Source organism: Thalassophryne amazonica, chromosome 12 (genome assembly GCF_902500255.1).
Source record: "Thalassophryne amazonica chromosome 12, fThaAma1.1, whole genome shotgun sequence".
NCBI classification, from domain to species: Eukaryota; Metazoa; Chordata; class Actinopteri; order Batrachoidiformes; family Batrachoididae; genus Thalassophryne; species Thalassophryne amazonica.
This window is the reverse complement of record NC_047114.1, coordinates 62,539,766-62,561,796: the sequence shown is the minus strand read 5'-3', so window position 1 is coordinate 62,561,796 and position 22,031 is coordinate 62,539,766. Positions and strand designations below refer to the sequence as shown.

Below are 22,031 nucleotides of genomic sequence, written 5' to 3'. Positions count from 1 at the left end.
CATCCTTACATAGGGGACACCCAGGGCTGTGAAAACTCCGTGGATCCGTGGGATTCCGTGGATTTCATCACGGGGAGGAGAGGTGGGGTGTTAGTGATGTACTCGTTAATCATAGATAGATAAACTTTATTGTTCTCACAGAGGAGAAATTCACATTACGTCAGCTCATAATCGTGAACATCACTGAGTTTTTAAAATGCCTATCGCAAAGCTTTCTCTTTTTTACGATGTGTAAGTTTTATAAGTTCGCGGACACTGATCTGTGTGTTACAGATACAAATCAGTTTCCTCGGTTCCGCGGAGGAAAAATGCCACTCAAAGCGTAGCCGTTACGATAGTTGTCGTAAAGCAGGACTGGTTGGTTGCTGCGGCGACGCTGTGTGGCTCCTGTGCGACGCATGTGAACATCCCAAACTTTTAGAGCTTTCATGTTTTTAAAAGATTTGTGCAGCATGTCTGTGTCACGGACCGACGTCGCACAGAGAGAAGATGGCGAGAAAGACTGTTTGAAAAAGTCTGATAAGGACAAGAATCCGTGGAATTGTCACTTCATCAACAGACCTGAAAGATAAAAAAAACGGGAAAAATGAACTGTGCCCTCAGGAAAACACGGTAAGAATTTTTCTCTCCCTGGAAAATAAACATTCTGCTGTTCAAACAGGATTTTAGACAAGATTATGTGACTTTTGTTGGGAAGGTGTCGTAACACGGACCCACAACAGGGGGCGCAAATGAACGGACAATGGATAAGAGAAGGAGTAACAATTTAATGTTGCGAAAAAACACAACGGAATATAAACAAGAGTAATGCCAATCATACACAAGAGGACTGCGGGCAGGCTTGAAGATAGGAGACCTCGGATGAACGAAGAGCCGGGGCCCACGCCGCTTCTACCACCAACGGCCTGAAGAACACCGAAGCCGCCAAGCCCTGAGTCCCCAGGTGGTCTCTGTCCTCTGTTGTCGGCCCTGGTACTGCTGGCAGACAGAAACAGAAGGTGGTGAGTGTGAGTCCTCACACCCAGCAACCTTGATTAGTGATTCCTCCGGGAGGGATAACCTCCACCTCCAGGAACGTCTTTACTTGTGAAGCTCCCGTTTGTCCCTCTCCTGGGTCTTCACGGGTTTGCAACTGCACACAGAACAATAGTAGATTAATACGTGATCACAGCAGAGAATTACCTCTAATCGTAGAAGATTTCTCGGCGAGGAGGTGGAGTTGCCGTCCGGCCTTTATGGTGATGGTGATGAGATGAATGAGTGACAGCTGGTGTTGAGGATGAGTGACGGCTGTCACTCCCAGTGGCTCTGGCGCCCTCTTGTGCTTGAAGCCCGCACTCCAAGCAGGGCACCATCTGGTGGTGGTGGGCCAGCAGTACCTCCTCTTCAGCGGCCCACACAACAACTTTCTTTCATTGAAAAAAAGACTGTGGCTTTGAATGAATTTAGGCTGCATGAATTTACACAAGAATATAAGTGACTTTTTAGTATAAGGTATGTTACTGATATTTTACCATGATTTTCCAAATATTCTACAAGCTTTAGCTGTGGTTTTTGAAATGCTGTAACAATCTTTTCAGTCTTCATAAATTTAATGTAGTTTAATTGTTCTGAGTTAATGCATAATTTGGTTTACAATAAAAGGAAAAATCATTCCAGGTCCTACTTCCACGTCATATTCTGTTATTTCAACATGATCATTGACAGGTCAAATAAAAGTTTGAATATAGGATCATTTAAATATCCACTAATTTCAGGATTTGTTCTTCCAGAAGATGCTGAAAAAGTATCATTAGATAAAAATTTAATTCTGGGGCCCCACAGGGCCCTAGACCCCAGCTTCTGGGGAGCTGTACCCCCCCCCCCTGCAAATTTTCCTCGGATTTCACAGTTTTCATTTCACAGCCCTGGGGACACCTGATTCACACCTGTTTGCCCCACAAAATTGACGAACTCACTGACTGAATGCCACACTACTATTATTGTGAACACCCCCTTTTCTACTTTTTTTTTACTAATGACCCAATTTCATAGCCTTAAGAGTGTGCATATCATGAATGCTTGGTCTTGTTGGATTTGTGGGAATCTACTGAATCTACTGGTACCTTGTTTCCCATGTAACAATAAGAAGTATACTCAAAACCTGGATTAATCTTTATGGTCACATAGCACTGCTATTATTCTGAACACTACTGTACATATCAAATCTGAAAAATGACAGCACCTAGGAGGGACTGAAAATAGCAGCTTTTTAAAAAATAAATCTTGTTTCCTTCTTGAATACAGTTCGTGTACTGTACATTAGTAGTTTAACATATTATTAAATATTAAAACCATTCTCACAAGGAGTAAATATATAGTCTTACCTGTCCATTTCAGTGAGATCATCTTCACAGACTGATGAAAACGTATCCACATAAAGCCTGATTTTGGAAAACGACATCTGAAAATAATTTAATTCCTTGTCCTGGCTGAAGAAAAGTCCCTTTGTCACACCGGCAGTTTGGTGCCAGGTTACAGTGCTGGCACATGTGTAATCAGTTAATTGCGTCTGCGGCTGATGGTTTGAGTCTTTGCTGTGAACGGAATAGAGCTGCCACAAACAACTATTTTGATAGTCGACTAGTCAACGATTATTTTTGCGATTAGTCGACTAGTCAGATCATACGTAAATTGCATCTTATCTCGTTTTATTGATAGATACCATTATCGATTCCGCTTATCAATCCGATTCCTTATCGATTCCCTTATCGATACCTCCTGTGAATTTTCTGTGTGCTACAAGTAGGCTTTACAGGTTTTCTGTGTCAACAACATTTTATTGAGTCTTAAAGTAAATAAATATGAAATTGGTCACTGGATCCTTGATCTCTGGACATAAATAAACTCTACATGGTGGATCCTTGATGTCTGGACATAGATAGAAAATGTAGTTTTTGTCAGAAACATTTCCTTTGAGACATTAATGGCATGGATGTCACTCCATACGGCTGATCTGAGCTGAGCTGGCTGCTGGAGTCTGCCGGTCTGCAGCCATACAGTCTTGGGCTGCTGCACCTCAGCCAGGATGTCTCATTTTGGGGGGAAAAACATTTTTGATCGCAGTTTATTGTTTGTATTAAAAGGTTTGGAAAGAGGTGTCATTTGATTTAAACGGCGATTCACTTTGAAGTTATTAATTCCGAGCAGACTCTGTCTTTCTAACTTGACTCGGCGGCGCAGCGTTTCGAGCAGCGGAATGGATGACGATTCTCATTTCTTTCTCGCAACAAGACAGGAGTCCCACTTAGTCACTTTAATCCGCACAAAAGTGACTGACGATTGACATATTTTAATGGCTTTGAGAGGGGATAAGAAGCGGAGTTGCTGCTTCTGAAGAGGAGCAAAGCAAAGATCCAACGAAGCAGCGGATCAAAGGTTCAAGGCAAAGGTTCAAGGTTCAAAGCAAATGACTCGTCGTCTACTAAATTAGTTGACTGTTTCAGTAGTCGACGTAGTCGTGACTAGTCGACGTAGTCGTGGCAGCCCTAAAACGGAGTGTCCTCTTTTTCCACCGGGCCTCTCTGCGCCACAAGTTTAAAGACTTGCAGCACCTCATCTGCTGCACGTAATGAAATTATCCCATGGTCCACAAAAAAATAAAATAATGTGAAAATACTCAGTTTTGCCTCTGTGTGTGGTGGAGACGACGCACAACGCTGTGCACACGCGCTCGTCAGTATAAGTGTTCCACCTGCCAATCAGAAGGGTTCTGCCTGCCAGACTTAACCGTTCTGACACATATAATACCATGCAACAGTGACCCGAACCTTCTTCTTTGTCTTTCGGCTGTTCCCGTTAGGGGTCGCCACAGCAGATCAATCGTTTCCATCTCACCCTGTCCTCTGTATCTTCCTCTGTCACACCAACCACCTGCATGTCGTCTCTCAGCACATCCATGAACCTCCTCTTTGGTCTCCCTCTTCTCCTCCTGCCTGGTGGCTCCATCCTCAGCATCCTTCTCCCTATATACCCTGGGTCCCTCCTCTGCACATGTCCAAACCATCTCAATCTCGCCTCTCTGACATTGTCTCCAAACCGTCCCACCTGAGCTGTCCCTCTGATATGTTCCTTCCTAATCTTGTCCATTCTTGTCACTCCCAAAGAGAATCTCAACATCTTCAGCTCTGCCACCTCTAGCTCTGCCTCCTGTCTTTTTGTTAGTGCCACTGTCTCTAAACCATACAAGATAGCTGGTCTCACTGCTGTTTTGTAAACTTTCCCCTTCACTCTTGCTGATATTCTTCGGTCACAAATCACTCCTGCCACCTTTCTCCACCCACTCCACCCTGCCTGCACTGTCTTCTTCACCTCTCTACCACACTCTCCATTACTTTGAACAGTTGACCCCAAATATTTAAACTCATCTACTTTCACCACTTCTACTCCTTGTAACCGCACTATTCCACTGGGCTCCCTCTCATTCACACACATGTTCTCAGTCTTGCTTCTACTGACTTTCATTCCCCTTCTCTCCAAAGCATATCTCCACTTCTCCAGACTAGACTCAACTTGCTCTCTACTCTCACTACAGATCACAATGTCATCTGCAAACATCATAGTCCATGGGGACTCCTGTCTGATCTCATCTGTCAACCTGTCCATCACCACTGCAAACAAGAAAGGACTCAGAACTGATCCTTGGTGTAATCCCACCTCCACCTTGAATGAGTCTGTCATTCCGACTGCGCATCTCACTGCTGTCACACTATTCTTGTACATGTCCTGCACTACCCTAATGTACTTCTCTGCCACTCCAGACTTCCTCATACAATGCCACAACTCTTCTCTTGGCACCCTATCATAAGCGTTTTCTAAGTCCACAAACACACAATGTAACTCTTTCTGTCCTTCTCTGTACTTTTCCAACAGTATTCTCAGAGCAAACACTGCATCTGTAGCGCTCTTTCTCTGCATGAAACCATATTGCTGCTCACAGATCTTCACCTGTTTTCTAAGCCTAGCTTCTACTACTCTTTCCCATAACTTCATGCTGTGGCTGATCAGCTCTATGCCTCTGTAGTTACTGCAGCTCTGCACATCACCCTTGTTCTTGAAAATAGGAACCAGCACACTTCGTCTCCACTCCTCAGGCATCCTCTCACTTTCCAAGATTAAACAATCTGGTTAGAAACTCTACTGCCATCTCTCCTTGACATTTCCATGCCTCCATTGGAATGTCATTTGGACCAACTGCCTTTCCACTCTTCATCCTCTTCATAGCAGCCCTCACTTCGTCCTTGCTAATCTCTTTTACTTCCTGATTTACTCTCACCACATCATCCAGCCTTTTCTCTCGCTCATTTTCTTTATTCATCAACTTGTCAGCACATTACCATGTGCATCTTTTACCACCCTAACCTGCTGCACATCCTTTCCAGCTCTGTCCCTTTGTCTGGCCAATCGGTACAAGTCCTTTTCTCCTTCCTTACTATTCAACTTCTTGTACAGCTCGCAATATGCCTTTTCCTTTGCTTTTGCCACTTCTCTTCTCGCCTTACGCCGCATCTCCTTGTACTCCTGTCTACTTTCTTCATCTCTCCGACTATCCCAAAACTTTTTCGCCAACCTCTTTCTCCTTATGCTTTCCTGGACCTCTTCATTCCACCACCAAGTCTCCTTGTCTTCCTTCCACTGTCCAGATGTCATACCCAGTACTGCCCTAGCTGTCTCCCTCACCACATCTGCAGTAGTACCATCCTATGCTGTCTAGTGACACTCTCTTCTGCTACCACCTTACAGTCTGTGATTTCTTTTAGCTTGCATCTCCTATAAAGAATGTAGTCCACCTGTGTGCACCTTCCTCCACTCTTATATGTTACCCTGTGCTCCTCCCTTTTCTTAAAGTAGGTATTCACCACAGCCATTTCCATCCTTTTTGCAAAATCAACTACCATCTGTCCTTCCCCATTCCTATCCTTGATACCATATCTACCCATTACTTCCTCATCACCTCTGTTCCCTTCACCAACATGCCCATTGACGTCTGCTCCTATCACCACTCTTTCATGCTTGGGCACACTCTCCACCACCTCATCTAACACACTCCAGAAATCTTCTTTCTCCTTCATCTCACAACCTACCTGTAGGGCATATGCACTGATGATATTCATCATCACCCCTTCAATTTCCAACTTCACACTCATCACCCTGTCAGACACTCGCTTAACCTCCAACACACTTTTAACATACTCTTCCTTTAAAATGACCCCAACACCATTTCTCTTCCTGTCCTCAGCATGGTACAGTAGCCTGTAAAAATCCATAAATTTGCCACATCATTGTTTAAGCTGCAGTGTTTAAAGAGTGTGAAAAAAAAGTACCGCTGGTCCACAATTCATGCACGTGATCCTTAGGAAACTGAAACCAGCTGACACCACCTGCAAGTGTTATAATAAAAACTTGCAGCAAACTCATCCAGCCGGCATAACTCCAGAAATGAAGCACTTAAATACAGACATATGTCCGATCGCTAACCAAACAAATGGGGCTGTTAAGTAAATGGTTCTCTCTTCCTCCTTCTTCTCCAGTGTTGTGAGTCACCCGGAAGTTCCTGGTTTTTAATGGTAAAATCCGTTCAAAATCCGAATATTTATCCCTTCAATAACCACACACTGGGAAAGCATTCATTTCAAATTGTTGTTTAATTTTACTTTTACATACTCAAAAAACATTACATATCCTGTCACCTACACTTTAAAGCTACTGTGTGTAGATTTGTGAAAACTGCTGCAAATAAAAGCTCACAAAATGTCTTGCAAAAAGTTTATTTTATTTAGCCTAGAGTTTAATTGGTATTGAATTAAGTAAAAGCTCTAGGAAAGTTGTCCCATTAAAATTGGTTTATCCTGAAATATTTAAATAATGTGTAGGTTACACCATTTCTGTAATATGTTGCTACATTACAAAAGGGTTTCTACAAAATGGTAGATGGCGAACAGCTCATGGTTTGGCTGTTAAAAAAAAAAAAAAAATTCCAGAGGGTTTTTTTTTATTTATTTTTTTTTATCCATGCTGTTTATGAGCGATGCATTAGGTGTTGGCCCCCAAAATCAGCTCATACTAAAAAAAGAGAGATTGATGCAGAATTTTTGTTTTTTAACAAAACTTGAACCACTGAGTATTTATTTACTGAAGCCAAAGGTAAAGCAATGAGTTTAGTTTGTGGAGAACAGATTGCCGTGTTCAAGGAATACAGTTTGAGACTAAACATGCAGATAAATTGGCCAATAAAGAGCTTGAACAGACAAGTGTCGTTTTCCACATCCAGGGATACAGCAGCCAAGGCCACTTTGTGATATCCTACAAAATCACAAAAACCAGTAATTCATTCTCTGAGGGGGAGTTAACTAAAAAATATTTGGTCGACTCTGCTGCACTAATTTGCCCTGAGAAATAAATCTTGTGCCACACCCTAAAGAGAAAGATTGAGCTCATTGTGGGAAATAAGAGCTGCAGCTGCAAAACAGAGTGGACAATTTCAACTTTTCTCCTTGGTTCTGAATGAGAGCTATGATGTCTATTACACAGCCCAGTGTAAATTACATGCTTTGATAAACTGGGACTGAAATGGGACAAACTGGAATGCGTTACAACCAAATGTGTTACAACCAAATCAGTTCTCCAAATCTGAGAAGCAAAAATGTTGAACTTTTGAAGCGAATGCAAGATAAAACAATTGAAATGAACCCAGAACTGAAATGGGCATTTTCCATTGTATTATACATCAGAATGTGTTGTGATGCCAATGCACTTTTTCAGGCCCAACAGAGACTAGAATTCTTTCACTGAAGATGAAAAAGAACTGAAAAATGACAAATGAGGTTGTTAGATTAAAAATGGTAATAGAATTTTTTATGAAGTTGATTGAATACTGGTCTTTGAAAAAATGGTTTGTTCACTATTGTTTTGGGGAATTTTAATAGAATAGATTATATAATGTTAATGCCTACTTCACTTTTTCATTGCTTAATCATAGCCACAACTTGTCAAAACAATACAACTTGCTGTTTTTATAGCAATAAAATTAATATGCGACAGAATTGAGTTCAGTATATTGATCCGGCCTGCCACAATATTTTCTGTTACTCATGTGGTCCGTTGGGGAGGCTAATTGCCCACCCCTGTACTAAGCCATCTTACTGCCCTGTTTTGTTACATCCAAGATAAATTAATTTCTCAACAAGTTCAACACTTACACCACAAACAGACCTCTGACGGCTGAGTCCAGGAAATCATTGAAAGCTTAGATCTTAGTCATGATTCAGGACAATTGACGCTCTGACTTCTCACGTCCTGATCAGAGCATCATTCAAAAAATCTAGGTCAATGAAGGTTTTCTTATCGACCAAGGCACCGAACCCCTTGGTCACATTATAAGAGACAGATGCAAAGCGCTGACCAGCAATTCATTTTCAATCAGTTAGACACAAGAAACAAGTGGTCACTTTGCAGCCAGCTAGGCAGGGCCAAAATTGACAAAAGCCTATTTTATGCAAATGCTGAGCGATGCAACATGGTGACTGCCAATCCAAGTGAAGGCAGCGTGATGACAGCATAACATACATTGGTTGGTTGTTCTAACAAATGAATCCAAAATGGGTGGAATATGGTCCCAGATGATGATACATGTTTTTTTCATATAATAAAAGTTGGCAAGAAATAAAAATCTAAATCTAAAAACCCTGTTTTTGTTACCAGATAATACCTCTGAGGTGATTTACATCTTTCAGAGATGTTAGCAAGCGATAGAGAAATGTCACTGTTTCACCCATTGTAATGAAACAAATCATTCAAACTTTGTTTCCATCAAGTAGTCAAGCATGGAGGTACCCATGCTCATAGTGACAGTGTTGGGTTCCCCTGTCCTTTAATCTATCATTACACTGTACACACTAAAGCCAAGTAACCATGAGCTGACCACGCCCCAGGATCATCCATCATGGAAAAAAATCACCAACTGCTTGTCATCCTCATTTGTAGCTAATATCACTGTAGGATAGTTTGCACCATCTGTCATGCTTAGTTATCATGTTATGGGGTAACGTATGTTATATGTCATAGACTCCAATGGAAGTTGACCTTGTTTGACCTTTACTTTGGACACCAAGCATTCAACACAGTCAAAACTATTCCATTTATTAATCCTATTAGCTCAACCAATAATTTGCATCACTTTTTACCAAAATTGAAGGAACTTTAACTTTTGACCCATGTACAAACTGAAACGGAGCTTTGTCACCATTTTTGCTGTTTGTACCCCATAACTCCAGAACATTCAGTCATAGATAGTCCAAACTATACCGTTTTGGAATTGTTATGATCAGACAAATAATGCGGTATCATTTTCAACATAATTGGAGCATTTTTAAAATTTTGACCCCTGTGTAATTCTTTATTGACCCCTGTAGCTCATTAGAGGTCAGCTCCAGGATGGCTCCATATCTGGAAATAAACATTAGTTAATTTAGAATATGTATGCCAAAAATTTATGTTTTTATCGCAGAATGCACAATTGTTTTGCTATGCTGCCCCACTCTTCATGATGAGTGTAAACCTCTGACCAAGTGTTCAGAAGTTGTAAAAATACAGAAATGTAAGACGGTTGGTTCACTTCACTTACCCATGTGATTGCTTCTACATCAGAGGTCTCAAACTGATTCCAGAAATGGCCAAGAGTGTGGAAGTTTTCTTTGCAACCACCCACTCCACCAGGTGATTTCACTGATTAACATCACTTTGAGCAGATGGAATCAGTTAGTGAAATGACCTGGTGGAGTGGGTGGTTGCAAAGAAAACTTGCACCCTCTTGGCCCTTTCTGGAATGAGTTTGAGACCTCTGTTCATTAAATGTATTTGTTAGATCATCAGACACCTGCTGTTCAGTGGATTTTTTTAAGTTGATTATCATTATTTGAAATCTATTATAATGTGAAAATAGGTGGATTTTTAAGTTTTATATCTGAAACTCCTTTTAAGCATGGACCTGTTTACATATGGAGAAACAGTCAGCCCAGCAATAGCAGAGATTTGACATTTAAATAATAGCTGTGATGTTCATTGTTCATATTAATGTGTATATGCCACATGAGGTTTGAACTATTCAAAGATTTCTTCTTTGTTGTGATTTGGTGTTTGCAAAGCTTGTAAAGTTTGTAAAGCTACATTTTATATCCTCATATCTGTGAGGTCATCAGTGTATGTTACTCTTAGTGTGCCATATGTTGCCTTGATAAACGTGTTAGGTGCATCTAGCTATGCTTGGTGTCAAGTAATCATGCAATGAAAGCCTCAGATGCTGGCCATCACACTACAGTAAGTAGCTCAATGGGCAACTGGGCTACCAATATGTAGAGCTGGGTTAGATTCTTGGTCATGCTACCTGTTTGTGTCCTTGGACAAGGCACTTCATCTGCATTGTCTCAGTCCACCCAGCCATCCCTTGCTGGGAAAGTAACATGCACTGCCTTGGCATCTCATGCAGTGGCTTCAGTGCCTCTCTTGGATATTTCATCAAGCTAAATCTTGTGGACTGTACTTTGTGTTCCCGCAGGCTCAGCATCTCAGTGGACCAGGTCCTCTGGTCAGGCCACACCTTCACCGAATTTTGAGGGTGGAATTACAACCATGGTGAGGAAACACATTGTATTTCTTTTGCCTGTAAAATAGATTTGAGAATGTTAAATATTATAAAATTAAATGACAGGCGTAATTTATACATCATCTGTTTTTGCATACTCATGCTGTTTTTCTTGTGCAGCCAACTAAAATAGAGGATCGTCTGGATGAAGCCCTCAATGTTCTCCAGCGTCATGCTAATGGACAGGGTGGGCCAGGGCTGTCTGAATTACATAGCCTGCTCTCATCTGGCCTGGGACTACCACAGGTTTTCAGCAGTTCAGCACTGGGACTGGCCAGTCGTCTGCCTGGACTGGTAAGCTTGAATAATGGTCTTTGAAAGCAATTCACAAACAACTGCATGGAGGCATGGAGTTTAATAATTTACAATAAATCTGACACTGTGATGTTTAGCAAGATAATTTAACTGATCTGTCTGATCAATTGTCTTAAAGGTTTCCAGTCAGCGTGAAGATTCTGTTAGTTTGCCCTCTAGTGGAGGACTTTTGCATGTTCACCACAGCCCCACATCTGTCCAGTCAGGCTCTCAACATGAAAGTTTTACTGGTGAGGCTTTGATTTGCTCTGTACTCCATTAATTGTTGTCCATAGTAAGAACATGAGAGGCCAGATAACATTATTAAAAACATGCCAGTGTAATGATTGTTTCTTTGACTTATTTATTGACAATGCCATTTTTTTAACTCTTTGTGCAGGGTTTCCTGGTAGCATAACCTGTGCTACTAGTGCTGATATAAAAAAAGAGGACAACGAAGATGATGAAAACTGCTCCATTGCTGACAAGTCAGACGATGACAAAAAAGACATAAAGGCCCGCATTCAAACAAGGTTCCTAAATCCTTTATACTCATTTATAAGTGAGATTTCATGTTTTTTTTTCATGAAATCCAGAGAATTGTCTTTTTAGCCTTTCCGATTGTTGTCTTGTTCATTTATATCAGATTATATTTCATTTATATCAGATTTATATCAGCTAATATATCAGATTTTAGAAGTGGTAGCTTGTTAATTTCAGCACAAACAGATAACCTAGATCAGACTTAATTCTTGTTAATCAAGTCTTTAATGAAACATGGTCTGAAACAAAAACATTCTGCTGGTTCAGTTCATTTTATTTATTCATTTTATTTATATAGCTCCAAATCACACCAAAGCTGCCCCAAGGCACTTCACATTGGTAAGGTCTAACCTTATCAGCCCCTCTGAGCAAGCACATATAAGGAAAACCTCCCTCTGAGGTCCTTAAAGTCCCCTTCACACATAGCGTGAATAAAGTACAACTCAGGGCGACTCACGGTGAAACAGCTCGTATGATTGAACCATGAAACATCGCGCCATCGTGCCAGCAGCTGCTGGCAGTGTGTGCTGCGACGGTTTTGTGCATGCAGGAACACAGCAGCTTTTCACAGCACCACATCGCGCAGCTGCTGAAAATAAAAATTACATGGTACCCACTGGACTCGAACCCGCGCCTTCCAAAAGCTCTGATAGCCAGTCAGAAACTTTACCACTGAGCTACGATCTCTGTCCTGTGAAAGTTGCGGGAACCTGCCTGATATGAGGAAGGAGATGGACATATTTAAAATGAAATAAGCCCACACACCATATAAAAACACTGCATTAATCAAGCAGGCAATACAAATATGAGCCGTCTGTTCCTCTGTGGATGACCCATGGCCACAAACATACAGTCATGAAGGGGCTGTTAAATAACAAGAAAAAAATGCCACGGGATTCAAACCCACACATTCTGATTGTCAGATGGAAACTTTACCACTGCGCTACAATCACTATCTTGAAACAGGAGTGTGAAATAGGTAAAATCAACTATAAGATAAACATATTTTCTTAAAAAAAAAAAAGTGACGTATTTGTCATACTGTTGGCTTGTCCTGGTCGTGCGGCACGTCACTCAGCCCTCATGGCCCGAAACGCGTGTCCTGTCAGACATGACATTCAGATTGCCTGCTGCATGTCCAAACAAAAGCGATATATGTTTTTATGTATTTCCACACAAGCACACACGCATGTCTGTCAAAACATGGGACGTGTGCTGCAGCTGTGATGTCCAGAACCGAGATGTCCCAACAGCTGTGAGGCAGCCAGCCACACCCCCTGTCCTGTCAGCACAGACCAAGATGTCACTGTGTGATCCGATGAGAGATGCCTCGCCTGCGGGGGGTGGAGGACCACACGCACAGATCTGTTGCTGGGAGGGGGTGTGCGAACCACATGCACACATGTTGTGGGGGGAGCCGACACTCTGGCATGCCACATGTACACTCGGCAACTTCACAGTCGTGGAGCACTTAAACAAATTTCACATCCACCTCGACAGTGATCATCTGCTGGCTGTTTTCGTGATGATAGTACGAATGACCACACATTTTCTAAGTGCCATGCAAGCAGTGTTAGATGTTCTTGCATGTCAGATGGAATTTGGCCAACACCTGCCGTGACAGGGTTTCATGGGCTTGCACACTGCACACTTTGTCTTTCAGCCGCTGGTGTGCCCAAATAGTTGTAGCAACAGGTGTCCAAGGCGTTGGAAGCAGCTCCGATTTTACGTTTTGCACACGACTGCTACTTCATGTGCACTTTCTGCGCAAATCGACCAATTTTGCACAATGTGTGAAGGGGCCCTAAGGAAGAAATCTCGAGACCAGACTCAGAGGGGTTACCCACTGTTTAGATCATTCTAACAAAATTACAAGCAGTTGCATGATAGTGCAAAGAACATTAAGGCCAAGTCAACAATACTTTGCTGATAATACGTTATTAAGATATGTAACAACTTGTACTTTCATACAAAAACACACTGCAAAATAATCACACGCTGCAACCTTAACATAAAAAGAAAACTCACAAAATCATCTATCAGAGTGAACATATAGATCACTTGATGGTGCATTTCCAAGCCAAACAGTTTTTAACTTACTTTAAAAAGTGATGCAGGTGATGGCTCTCTGTACTTCCGTTCAGGAATTTGCAGGGAGCTGAAACAGCTGCATTCTATATGCATGGCTCGTGTGGTCAGTGAACAATCTTCCCACATAGTAGCTTGTGGAACAGGTGTTGACATCGAAGTCACAGAATATTATGTGTCTTTTGCCTTTTGATTCCATATGCACAGTTGTGACCTCACCAAATAACCTCTCACATTAGAAGGTGCCCTCTTAAACCAATACACAATCACTTGGTGAACTTGTTTCTTAAAGACAGACGCAAGTTCCACTTTGATTGGTTGATTTTATGCTATGCCTGTGATTAATTTGTCTTTCTCAGTTTCTTTAAAATAGTCATATTATACACCTTTTTAAGAAGATATCATTACAAAAATCTGCTGCAACCGTTTAGGCTCACGCAAAAAAAAAAAATGACTCATTGGATGAACTCAATTCAGTTACGTGCAGGATTTCCATCTAATAAATATACGTAGCCCCAACTCAAATAAAGCACATCCATGCATGATAGTTTAATTTAATTTAGTTGGGACTACAAATATTTATTAGATGGAAATCCAGTCCAATGAGTCAGTTTTTTGACTGCAGTAATTTTCAGAGAACTGTACCAATATTGTTCTTTCCTTCCCCTTCCATCTGCCATTGATTCTTCACTAGTCTGGATGATAAGGTTGAAGATGAAGATCTGCCAGTGGAGATAAAGGCTGAGCGGGAGAAAATACGGAGGTTGGCAAACAACGCACATGAACGGCTACGTGTGCGGGACATCAACGAGGCGTTTAAGGAGCTTGGCCGCATGTGTCAGCTCCATCTGAGCTATGAGAAACCACAGACCAAATTGATCATACTGCAACAGGCTGTTAACGTTATTGTCAACCTGGAGCAGCAAGTTCGAGGTCAGTGGGTGTCCAGGGAGAAAGGAAGAAGAAGGGGCAGCCACTTTACAATCCATAAAGCCCACAGAGCTTCATTTCCCCTTCTGTCTTCTGTTATTCTGCAGTGAATCTTTACAGGCTTGTAATATGTTCGTGTTAGTCCATGCATTGGTGGAAAAAATTTTAACATAGACTACAAATATTTTCACTCTTAAAAGTCCCTCTTAAAAAATAAGTAAAAAAATAGCTACATTGATAAGGAAAGGGGATAAGGAAGTGAAGCTGTGTGACTTTTTAAGGCCGTTGTCCCGTTCATCTTGCAAGTTTTTGTCCTCCGGTAACACATACAGAAACTCTTTGTCATGATGCAGTATGTGTTGCTGTCTGTCTGCCTCTAATGTTGTAATTGATGTTCTCTCTGCCCCTCACCTTTGATTGGATTAACACGTGTTTTTGTGCGTATTTGCTTTTAACATTTATGCCTTACTCTGTGCATTTCTTAAACCAATTTAACCATGTCGGCTGTAAAATTAGACATTTTAGCTCTACAGATTTGAATTTCTGCACATCTCTCAACCCTTGAGTTATATGTTGTCTTTCACTTTTTTAAATGCCTCTACTCATTAATCACTGTCACTCACTGTACTGTGCCTGATGAATACCATTTAGTACAAATAAGGCACGTTGGCATGAAAAGCTGTGTCTGTTATGTATATTAACCACGCTCTAACTTTGATGCTGTGTTGTATGTTCAGCATTTTCAAACATTAACTCTTTCATTTTGATACCCTGTTTTCAATAACCTTTTTTATTGACTCATTCACTCCTTCGTCCTCTTATGTGTCTCTTTGACAGATGGCAACAGTGACCTACGCTTCCTCACATTCAGATAAATACATCTCCCAGTGATATATTTTAACAGGATGCTTTCATCTTACTTTGTGGCTCTTTCTATGTGCCGTGGTTGGCAGAGGGTTTTGCTTCCTCTCTCCCTTTCTCTCTTGCGCTTCAATAACATCTTTCATTCTGCTGGACAGTTTCCACATCCCCTCAGCTTTCATTCTGGACCCCAGTGACCAAAATAATCTCTGCCAGATGGTCAGAGCTGATAGGTTTGAGACCACTTGGTGCAGTACCGCTGATTTTTTGACTTGTAGTACTACATTCAGTGTCATTGGTCATGTCAAAGGAACTATTCCAAGTTTGACTTTAGACCTAGGTTTAAATAAATGTCTATTAATTTTATCCAAACCTAAAATAAGATGTAGGTTTTTAACTTAATATATGTCATCTATATACTGTGGATGTAGATTACGGAAGACTTTACCAAAAATCGCCGCTCTGCTCGCTCTCCTCTAAAACAGCACTGCTCCACTGGAATCTTCAAGACAATTATTGGCTTTGCGTTTCTTTAAGTTAACTACATACTTTCCAGCAGCAGCACGAGGATGCGTCCTGTCTGTAGGAGGAATTTAAAAGACTTCAGTTTTAAGCCAATGTACCTGCAGAGTTGTTACGAGTATTAGTGTCGTATCAGTGAGCGCTGTGATTTGGTTGTGTTAACCGGGCGCTCCAATCCCCTTCTCCTGGCTACAGCATTGTCTCGGTGACTGATGAGAACCTCACTGCCGAGGAGAAGGAGCAGAGAGAGCGTGAGCGCCGCCTAGCCAACAATGCTAGAGAGAGGGTGCGCGTACGTGACATTAACGAAGCCTTCAGAGAGCTGGGCAGGATGTGTCAGGTCCACCTGCAGAGCGACAAGGCCCAGACCAAACTTGTCATCCTGCAACAAGCTGTCCAGGTCATAGTCGGTCTGGAGAAGCAGGTGCGAGGTAGGTCAGCCCAAACAGGAAGCCAGAGTAATCTACTGCAAGGCATTTTTCATCATACCTCAACAAAACCACCACTCATTTCACATTTTGGAAAATCTATGAAAGTTTGTTCTCATTAACTCACAGTGTCCTGTGTGTCTTACTCCTTGCTGTTTGATCGCATGATAAAAATGAAAAGAGAAAGAAAGAGAGAGGAAGTATATCCCTGTTTTTCTGCCAAACTGCAGTTCTCAAATGACTATTCATTCTCCAGGCTTGTTTTGTTGTACGCTCCATCTTTGTATGCTCAGAACCCTACTTTACTATCTGTACCCCTCTCCCCAAACTGTAGTTAATATTTTCTTTTTGTCATATTGAATCTACAGTATGTGTTTTTCCTTTTGTTAAAGAGCGAAATTTGAACCCAAAGACTGCCTGTCTCAAGAGAAGAGAGGAGGAGAAAATGCCAGGAGTGGACTCCCAGATGCAGCTCAGTGGAGGTCACCCCGGTCTGGGAGGCGACGGACACAACCCTGTCAGCCATATGTAATTCTCAGGTAAGCTACATTTCTTTGCAATGAATTGTGTTTCCTTTGAGTTTACAGCCTTATTTCCAAACAAGTTGAGATTATGTGTAAAATGTTAATAAAAACAGAATGTGATGATTTGCAAATCATTTATATTATATATTTAATTGAAAATAATTCACTAACAATATGTCAAATGTATTTGAAAGACATGCTTTTTGAATTTGATGTCAGCAACACAATGGAAAAACACTTGGCATGATAGATAGAGGTTCTTATTTAACATGGGTAGCCAACAAAACCCCGAAGCTTGTTTTCAGAAGGGCCCACGGCATGTGTCTCTCACTCCTCGCCAGCACTGTTGTTGAAAGTGCCATTTGGGAGCGTGGCTGCAACTGGGAAGCGAACCCGGATCACTGGCGTCCCAGTCCAACATGGAAACCATTACACCACCACCTCCCATGATCATGTGTTGACCAGTTTTTTACATAATGATGTCTTTCAGAAACACTTTTGCCTTAGAAATCACCAGTTTCTTAAGTTTAAAAAGTGGGTTGTACTATATTTTGCACTTCATAATGTCTCACATGTTCTCTGAGAAATCATAACTCAGACTGGCTAAACAACTGCAAAAAATAATTATACTTAATTACAAATAATTAACTGAAGGAGTTAAAGTATCTCTGGTCTTGCTGACGAGTGAGGGGGCAATGGAGCATGAGATTTGCCAGAGAATCCGCGCAGCAGGGGCGATATTGCATCGCGCTACAGTACTATTGTGACGAAAAGGGAGCTGAGCCAAAAGGTGAAGCTCTCGATCTACTGGTCAGTCTTCGCTCCTGCTCTCACCTATGGTCACAAGGAGTGGGTCATGACTGAAAGAACTAGATCGTGGGTACAAGTGGTCAAAATGGGTTTCCTCGGGAGGCTGGTGGTGGCTGTTGTTTGGTGTCTCCCTTAGAGAAAGGGTGATTAGCGTGGTCATTCATGAGGAGCTCGGAGTAGAGCCACTGCTCCTTCATTTTGAAAGAAGACAGCTGAGGTGGTTCAGGCAGCTGGTAAAGATGCACCTTGGGTGAAATTTGTCCTCTGCATTTAACCCATCTTAAAGAGACCCTGGGGAAGACCCAGGACTAGGTGGAGAGATTATATCTCCACACTGGCCTGTTTGCCTAAATAAATGCAAAGAAACTTTTCCAAATGACGATTTTACAGTTAGCATCTTACCTTAGCCTCCAACCTGTCATTACAGCTCAGTTGTCATTGAGGAGCTCGGTCCTGTTGTATGCAGAAGAATGACATTTAATAAGACATGCTTTCCAAAAATGATATGTGATGTTGACTCATCAAACCCCAAAATGTAGATCCACAGTGCTACTGAATATCTCGGATGTGACTGAGTCCAAGAAAAGTGGGCGGGGCTTCTGTACATCATTGAAGTTTCCAGTCAAATGCAGCAGTTAACAGTGGAGACTCCCAAATGTTTCTTCTTGAGCTTGTGTAGTGATGTCCCATATACAGGGCTGTGAAAACTCTGCAGATCCGCAAAATTCCACAGATTTCATCATGGGGAGGAGGGGGGTGGGTGTTAGTGTTTTACTCTGTAACTGATCGTCACTGAGTTTTTAAAATGTCTATCACAAAGTGTTCTTTTTTTCATCACATCGTGTGGTGGTCCGTGGACACTGATCTGTGTGTTACAGATACAAATCAGAGTCCTCGGATCCGTGGAGTTTTGAGGAGAAAAATCCATCTCTCGAAGCCTGGCTGTTGCGACAGTTGTCGTAAAGCGGTACTGGTTGGTTGCTGCGGCGACGCTGTGTGGCTCCTGCGCGAAGTTTAAGTTAAATGTAGCACGTGGACATTGCAAACCTTTAGAGCTCTAAAGTTTTTAAAAGAAGAATTATGCAGCATGTCTGTGTCACGGACCGACGTCGGACAAAGAGAAGATGGTGAGAAAGACTGAAAAAGTCTGATAAGGACAAGAATCCGTGGAATTGTCGCAGGCTTCATGAACACACCTGAAAGATAAAAGAAACGGGAACAGTGAACTGTGCTGTCAGGAAACATGGTAAGAACTTTTCTCTCTCTGGAAAACAAACACTGTGCTGTTCAAACAGAATTTTAGAAAAGATTATGTGACTTTTTTCATTAATCTAGACTTTCTTTTACTGGAAAAAAGATTGTGGCTTTGAATGGATTTACTTGAATTTACACAACATTGTAAATGAGCTTTTATTAATGTAGACTTTTTTCATGGGAAAAAGACACTGTGGCTTTGAGTGGATTTACAGAAATTTACACAAGAATATGTTGCTTTTTTACTATAAGGTATGTTATTAATATTTTACCATGATTTTCAAAATATTCTCCAAGCTTTAGCTGTGGCTGTTGAAATGCTGTAACAGTCTTTTCAGTCTTCATGAATTTCATGTAGTTTATTGTTCTGAGTTAATGCATAATTTGGTTTACAATTTAAAGGAAAATCATTCCAGGTCCTACCTGATCATTGATGGTTCAAATGAAAGGTTGAATATAGGGTCATTTAAATATGCACTAATTTTGAGATTTTTTTTTTCCAGGAGATGCTGAAAATGTATCATTAGATCAAAATTAATTTGGTTTCTGGGATCCCACGGGGCCCGAGACCCCGGCTCCTGGGGGCCTATGCCCTCCAGACCCCCTGCAAATTTTCCTCAGATTTCACAATTTTTATTTCACAGCCCTGCATATAAATGCATGATGCTTTTACAGTAAGTGACATCTGAGGGCCCAAAGCTGTGCATGCTTGTTGTTTACACACAGAGATCTAACCACATTCCTTCATTCTTTTAATGATCCAGAACTGTAGAAGGTGAACAACTGACAATCCGTCTGATTTGTGATTGAGGAAAACTCACGCACCTTGAGCTATCTTTTCACCTAAATAGCCAAGGAATATACAGTGAGGCAAATAAGTATTTGATCCACTGTAAATTTTGCAAGTGTTTCCACCTACAAAGAATAGAGAGGTCTATATTTTTTATCGTAGGTACACGTTAACTGTGAGAGACGGAATCTTAAAAAAAAAAAAAAAATCAGAAAATCACATTGTATGATTTTTAAATAATTAATTTGCATTTTATTGCATGAAATAAGTATTTGATCACCTACCAACCAGCAAGATTTCTGGCTCTCACAGACGTGTTAATGTTTCTTTAAGAAGCCCTCTTATTCTGCACTCTTTACCTGTATTAATTGCACCTGTTTGAACTTGTTACCTGTATAAAAGACACCTGTTCACACACTCAGTCAGTCGCATTCCAGCCTGTCCACCATGGCCAAGACCAAAGAGCTGTCTAAGGACATCAGGGACAAAATTGTAGACCTGAACGAGGTTGGGATGGACTACAGGACAACAGGCAAGCAGTTTGGTGAGAAGGCAACAACTGTTGGCGTAATTATTAGAAAAAGGAAGAAACACAAGATGACTGTCAATCTTCCTCAGTCTGGGGCTCCATGCAAGATCTCTCCCAGAACTACACAGGAGGGACCTGGTCAATGACCTGAAGAGAGCTGGGACCACCTTTGCAAAGATTACATTAGTAACACACGACGCCGTCATGGTTTAAAATCCTGCAGGGCAGCAAGGTCCCGCTGCTCATGCCAGCACATGTCCAGGCCCATTTGAAGTTCACCAGTGACCATCTGGATGATCCACAGGAGGCATGGGAGAAGGTCATGTGGTCAGATGAGACCAAAATAGAGCTTTTTGCTATCAACTCCGCTTCCTGTGTTTAGAGGATGAGAACAACCCCAAGAACACCATCTCAACCACAAAGCATGGGGGTGGAAACATCATTTTAGGGGGTGCTTTTCTGGGGACAGGATGACTGCACCATATTGAAGGGAGGATGGATGGCGTCATGTATCGTGAGATTTTGGCAAACAAGTAAGACCCATCTTCAGCAAGAGTACTGAAGATGGGTCGTGGCTGGGTCTACCAGCATGACAATGACTCAAAACACATTTCAACATCCTGGAGTGACCTGTTGCTGCCACCCAATTTAAAATGAGCATATGTTTTTCTAAAAATGATCAAATTTCTCAATTTCAACATTTGACATGTCTTTGTTTTATTTTCTGTTAAATATGTGGTTTAGTTGATTTGCAGATCACCATATTCTGTTTTTATTTACAGGTTATACAGTGTCCCAACTTTTTTGGAAGAGAGTTTGTAAACAGCAACAGTTGTAATCATTGTCATTATTTATTTCAGCCTTCATTTGTGGTATTTGCGTGGAAGGATGTTCATTCATTTTTCTCTTTGTTTCTCTACAGCCCCTTAGAACACGTGGCCTTAATCTCTCATCAAGCATCTATCTCGGTGTATCAATCGACATTGGGAAAGTGTGACACACACACACACACCTCATTACTGACAAAGTAGGTGGCCACATTCCTGACTATAAATATGAGAAAATGAACACACTCGTGCAGTGAGACGTTTATTCATCTTTCTGAGGATGAACTTTGGACACTGGTGTGGACACAATGAAACTTCAACACAAGGACATTCTGGAGAAACTGGTTTTGTAGGAGTTTTGTTTTTTTTAAAGTTGCTTTGCATTTTGGGAGCAAACGGTATTTGGATCAAATGATTCTTTTGGATCAATTGCTGGTGGGAGCATAATTATGCCCGTCAATGAAGTTGGAGGAGGTTATGTTTTCGCCCCTGTTTGTTTGTTTGTCTGTTTGTAAACAGCCTGGAGCCCACAGTTTTTCATCTAGTATCATGAATTTTTTTTTACTGAAGATTTATATCCTGATAGGCAAGATGTGTTCAAGGTCATAGGTGAAAGATCAAAGTCAGGAAAAATCTTGGAAAATTGGAAAATCCCTATTTTAATATTAAATGAATTTTTTAAAATTTGTACCTCTGTCAAAAAAGATCAAATTTCTTTCATAATTGAGGGCATTATGTAGGATGGTACTGTTTATCGACTGACAAGTTTCCGGATCTGATCCAGATTACAGATTTTATGGCCAGTTAAATTTAACATTGAAAACCCCATTTAATATATATTTTACATTATATCTTAATCGAACGTGCCCCAGTCACTCTCATATTCACTCACTGTCGCCTGACAAAGATTGATCTGAATCTGATCTGGATTGTGGATTTTTTTGGACATTTGA

At 41.3% G+C, this 22,031-nt stretch overlaps 1 protein-coding gene across 5 annotated transcripts in view; it reads left to right on the top strand.

The window, feature by feature from the left end:
- The window catches only part of tcf3a (transcription factor 3a), a 110,478-nt gene extending 88,960 nt beyond the window's left edge, over positions 1-21,518 (top strand). For 3 of the 5 annotated variants that reach the window (XM_034183313.1, XM_034183310.1, XM_034183309.1), the window contains 7 exons: positions 10,592-10,668; positions 10,799-10,972; positions 11,112-11,223; positions 11,373-11,505; positions 14,298-14,536; positions 16,737-16,883; positions 21,175-21,518. In XM_034183313.1, coding sequence (XP_034039204.1) covers positions 10,592-10,668; positions 10,799-10,972; positions 11,112-11,223; positions 11,373-11,505; positions 14,298-14,536; positions 16,737-16,876 — 875 coding nt within the window. In that variant the 3' untranslated portion in view covers positions 16,877-16,883; positions 21,175-21,518. Of the gene's footprint in view, positions 1-10,591; positions 10,669-10,798; positions 10,973-11,111; positions 11,224-11,372; positions 11,506-14,297; positions 14,537-16,111; positions 16,348-16,736; positions 16,884-21,174 lie in introns of all 5 variants that reach the window. The other 2 variants (XM_034183312.1, XM_034183314.1) reach the window with 2 other exon arrangements.
- Positions 21,519-22,031: the final 513 nt, after the last annotated feature.